At 32.3% G+C, this 5,557-nt stretch overlaps 1 protein-coding gene across 2 annotated transcripts in view; it reads right to left on the bottom strand.

Annotated features, from left to right (window-relative positions):
- Positions 1-5,557, bottom strand: part of LOC106478747 (TSC22 domain family protein 1-like) — a 60,018-nt gene that overhangs the window by 3,860 nt on the left and 50,601 nt on the right. For both annotated transcript variants that reach the window (XM_022382395.1, XM_022382396.1), the window contains exon 3: positions 532-586. In XM_022382395.1, coding sequence (XP_022238103.1) covers positions 532-586 — 55 coding nt within the window. The remainder of the gene's footprint in view (positions 1-531; positions 587-5,557) is intronic.

The raw sequence follows: 5,557 nt of genomic DNA, 5'->3' as shown, positions 1-5,557 counted from the left end.
ACCCTGAGGAAATACATCCAGTATGTACAGATTAGATAAAAATGTAAGGCCTTTGTAGGCCTATAAAGTAATCTTGTTCTGTAATCAAATGCTACATTAGTTTCTTCTATATAATAGACAGAATAAATAGAGATAGCCTTAAGGTGCATGAGAGTAGATGTTACATTACATTTTAAATAATCAGCGAGCAAAATTAAAAGTAATTCAGTTTTATTGCATATAGCGAGTCTGATTCAATGTAATTTTGAGATTATTATTGATTTCAAACTTTATATTAAAGTAAAAACAATACAAAATCTCTCTTCCCCAAATATCATTAAACTACACTTTATGAAAATTGTGGTACTATAAATAACTTCAAATCCAATGTCTCAAAAATAAATCCTGATCAGGCCACATATAATACAATACTAAATGAAAAGTATATATACACACGAAACTTTAATAAATTTAAATCTTATTCAATATATAAAATCATTATATCATTTGAATTTCTAACTTATTGCAGAATGACTTAATTTTAAACTATACCATTGCTTGCTCTATCTTGTTATCTATTGCCACAGTACTGGAACCTGATGGCGCACTAAAAAAAGATACAAATAACATAGAATGAATATGAGGAACAGGAAGAAGTAAGCAAATCTAGATAACATTAATTACGTATATATATGCTTAGAAATAAATTTGATATACAAGGGTATCAGAAACTGACGATTTTTTTGTTAATTCCAAAGCAGCAATTTTTATTACAGTGCAAACCAAACTATAGTGCTAGCTTATATTTCAGAAACGTGTAAAAACCTAGAAATTAAGAATAAGTCTTATATAAGTAGTCATACCAATTATGGACTTTTATTATAAAGATACAAGAATCAGTTATTATACAGTGCACACACGTACTATAAACAAATGATACTAAAGCACAACTCATCTTTTGCAACAATAAACATACATAATTTTTTTTATAAATAGTTATTTTCTTCAGCAATATAATTTTTAACAAGTGCAAACTATTTTAAAGCCAAATAAACGATATATTTAATATTCTTCTAATGTTTTAATTATTATTATTATTCACTACAGCCAGAAAACTTGTGTGAAAAGAAAGGACGTTAAATTGCTGAATTAAAATTTCATTCCTTGCTTTTCACCTTAAAACTCTCTGCAACTTTGTTGCGTGCGTGTGTATATATATTTATGTTATTCATTGTTTAATAGCATGAATGAAAAATTTATTTGTAAAAATGTTCTACTAGAAATACTCAATAAATAACCGCATAATTGTTCATTAAAGAGTGTGATAACTGCATCCTCTGGCGATAAAATGAATGAAAATTTTTTATAACTTTTACCTAAATTATCATCTTACCATTTATGTACATACACCATCCGACATATTTTAGCGTCTCGCGAACATTACTTTAAAATTACATTTCCTGGTGGTGTCATCAACAGTGAATATTACACTTTACTGAAGTAAATGAAAGAGGTCACATCATGTGAACACGTGTTGGAGCTATTTATAAATGCACCGACTTTCGTCACAAGTTTTGACAAGTGTTGTCGTTGACGGAATTTTATTTGCAGTTTCAAAAAACATCAAAACGTGGTTATTAGTTTCTCTTTCAAGTTTACTTTTTGTAATGTACAAAAACTAAAGGTATATATATTTCTTCTTAGGAATTACCTTGAAAAACGTCTATATAACAGACATTTCTCAACATGATATACGTCTACTGAATTACACATTTTTACGGAACTGTCGTTTAAACCCTATAAACTCGCTATCAAGTGCCTTTCTTTTGTTTTCGATGGATTGATATCAGGCTTTTCAGTGAAACTGAAAGGTAAACTGGAGTCCTTCCCTTTCTGTAAGTTTTTTAAAAATTATTTATGGTTCGTGTTTGTTCATTTTCTATAACTGTTTAAAAACGAAATTACTTTCACGACAGAATCCTTACATCCAAAACAAACAAAACACGCATAATCTGGCCACGTGATTGGAAGCCTTACCCCGATGAAAATCCTTCTGGTGAGAATCGAAGACATACAAAAGGGGTTTCTTCTAGGAAAGTTGGGAACAGTAACGACCGACAGAATCCTTACATCCAAAACAAACAAAACACGCATAATCTGGCCACGCGATTAGAAGCCTTACCCCGATGAAAATCCTTCTGGTGAGAATCGAAGACATACAAAAGGGGTTTCTTCTAGGAAAGATGGGAACAGTAACGACCGAAAATCTATTATTCCATTAAAGAAAAAACAACTTCGATCATAAAGATAAGACAGTAAAACAGTACAACAGTTTCTATTCAATGAAAATAAAGATAACTGTTTGTACTTGGAATTTACAGCAAAGCTACTCGGGGGCTATCTGCGCAAGCCGTCTTTGATCTAGGAATGATTGACTAAAAGAAAAGCAGTTGGTCGAAACCACCCACCGCCAGCCCTTGGGCTACTCGTTTATCAACGAAAAGTGGGATTGACCGTCACATTAGAACGCTCCCACGGCTGAAAAGGCAAGCATGTTCGGAGTCGAGATTCCAACTCGCGACCTGCAGTTTACGAGTCGAGCTCACTAGGCCTTGCCAGGGCTATACCATACTGATTACACTCACTTTCTAATAAATATTAACTGTTAAAAGTTTTATTATGTTTATAACTACGACAAAAAAAGATATTCAGCACACTAGTCTTGTACTTTTCCCATTTGGTATAGATTGCTTTAGCTGAAATGGGTGCTTAAACGTTATTTGCAAGTGTCCTATGCATTGTACGTGTAACGATCCACTCAGTTGAGAAACATTGGTTCTCGTAATGACTTTAGCGCCCTCTTTCAGCGACTGTTGCGTGGCTTGAATTTTTTTAACCACTTAAGTTTTTAAAATCTCAAACACTGTGGTTGGTACGTCAAGCTCAAACAGAAGTCTTTGACTTTGACATTCTTAGTAGCGCTCTGATCTTTTTACAATATACTTTCACTTGTTTTATAAAGTATGTTTCTAAGTGTACCATTTGCTCTGAATTACATCTGGTGTTTCAAACACGGTTAGATTTTATTCTAAAAACAATAACAAAAAATTGAAGGATTACCAACTCATACATTTCATTGCGAAACAAAATTTATAAAATAAAAACAATTTAACTTTTCATTTCAAAGTTTATTTATAAATTTTCTTAGGATTATTTACACATTTGTAATCATTATCATACCACTTCCTGAAATAAAAAAACAAGTTTAGGGAGAAAAGAACAATGGTAATTTACAGTCTGCTGAAATAAAATATTTAAAAGATGAAAACTAATTTTAAGACAATGATGTAATATATATATAATTATTTATCTTAATAATTCAGAATGAAGATTTTTACTGGTGATCAAGAAGAAAGAAATGAATTACAAGAAGGGGACATGAGATTTACAGAAGAATTATAAACAGAAAAAAATTATTCAACTGACAGTCCTCGTGCAAAGATTTAAGAAAAATAATAAATTGACGACTCTAACGTTTCAAACATGCACAATAATTTATTGTATAAAGCTAAAAACAAGAATACAAGCTAAACAACCGTTGTCGATAAATTAAAAACGAGTGATTTGGCCTTGGTGGAACATGTGGCGAACTTTTCACATATCATTGATTGGGACAATGTAAAAATACTTAAAGAAATAAAAAAAACGAATTAAACATCCGATAATCATTAGGAATTGTTTAAAAAAACAAAGTTATTTTGAATAGATTTAGGATCTAGTGCCACGGAAGTAAATCCTGAAGATAGAGGAGCATGTTCCACCGAAACTTAAGGTTTTTAGCCTTTATTCTTGCTTCTAGCTTTATGCAATAAATTATTGTGCATGTCTGAAACGTTGGAGTCAACTTATTATTTTTATTACCAAAAACAAATTTGATGGAAGATAAAATAGAGGAAGCTATAGAAAATGCAATGAAAGATTGTAATAATACTATTGAAGAAGTGAAATTAAGTACAAAATAACATCAATGTAGGGACTCCAAAAAGACATTACTGGTGTACAATAGGATAACGACGCCAAGATAAAACTTGCAGAAACTTATTTAGCAAATGTGGGGATCAAATATCAAACCTGCCACACCTCTGCCAGCATCTGTTCAAGAATTTGAGCCGAAGACGTCATGAATTATGCCATATTGAATAGAAAAAACCTCGTGCACACCTGTTATTACTACTACTGTTTTGCTACCTGTAACTGCCAGACATTCCTGAACATATAAACCACTACTCCACCGAGTTACGGAATTTAGCAGGAGTTAACATCTCTGTCCAATTAAGAAACCAACATATGATAACAAGGTGTCATGACAGACATATAACGCACAATTAGAAATCATTTTCAAGGTGAATCAATAAAGTAGTGAACAACAAGCTATTCATTTGTTGCCATATTTAACAGGACTAGCTTTAACAACATTAAGTAACCTTCCCACAGAAAGCCTTAAGAACTACCAAGCATTATTGGCCACCTTATCAAACAGATTTTGAATGTCAAATAAGAAGGAAGCTTCTAAGGTTTTAGAAGTAGAGTAAGGTGAACGAGACATTACCAGTTAGCTGAACTCGAAGATGTGGAAGACTTTCTCAATCACCTTAGGAGTTCATTATTTAAAAGAGACAAATTCATTTATGGGAAGTCTTGCAACATATTGATAGATACTTGTTCTACAACTATTTGTTCGACCTGATCTGGTAATGAAAGCTAGGAAGTTGCATCCAGAGACAAAGCAAGAAGATGGACTGATGCAAAGAGCAAGTGGTCATAAATTTCCTGAAAGAGAAAAGTTGGAAGCTATCCTCACTGTGGAAATCTTCTTTAATCAACATGATTTTAAGTAACTGACATCGAGGAAAAGTTCATATTGGGAAATAAACTTCATGTGGAAACATTGTTGCAAGTTTAGACTTGCTTCAAACAGCTTAACTGTCTATGACAGTTACACCACCCAAAAAGTGAAATACTCATATATCAGGATTTATTAGAAACAACCTTCGATCTAGTAACCGAGGTGTGATAAATCTAAACATCATAACTTGTCTTAAAGGAATCACTGGTTGGGGGAAAAAACCAAAACCCTAGTGGATCTGAAGAATAAGGATGGAACTATTAAGGTGATGTACATAAAACCACAAAATATAAATAAATTCTGTTTTGGATATCCAAAGACACAAAGTTGTACAACTGATATGTCTGCATTGAAGAATGTCATAAATAACAAAACTTCCCATAAGAAGAGTTTTACAACCGCAGCTGTGAAAGTCTTGCAACTGATCAACATCACAGATTACAGGACTTTCATTAAATATCAAGAAGCCCTCTCCAATGAACTTCATTACCTAGGATGCACAAAGATCTAATAAGACTAATACTTATGATGCAGTCCCAATACATCAATTAGCCAGACAACTCCCAGTTACAAAACAGACTGAGGTGTCGAAAAGATAAAAATATACATGTATACATACATATACAAACACACACACACACACACATGCATATATATATATATATATATATA

The sequence above is a fragment of the Limulus polyphemus genome, unplaced genomic scaffold (assembly GCF_000517525.1).
Source record: "Limulus polyphemus unplaced genomic scaffold, Limulus_polyphemus-2.1.2 Scaffold246, whole genome shotgun sequence".
Classification (NCBI taxonomy): Eukaryota; Metazoa; Arthropoda; class Merostomata; order Xiphosura; family Limulidae; genus Limulus; species Limulus polyphemus.
This window is presented reverse-complemented; position numbering and strand designations above follow the sequence as displayed.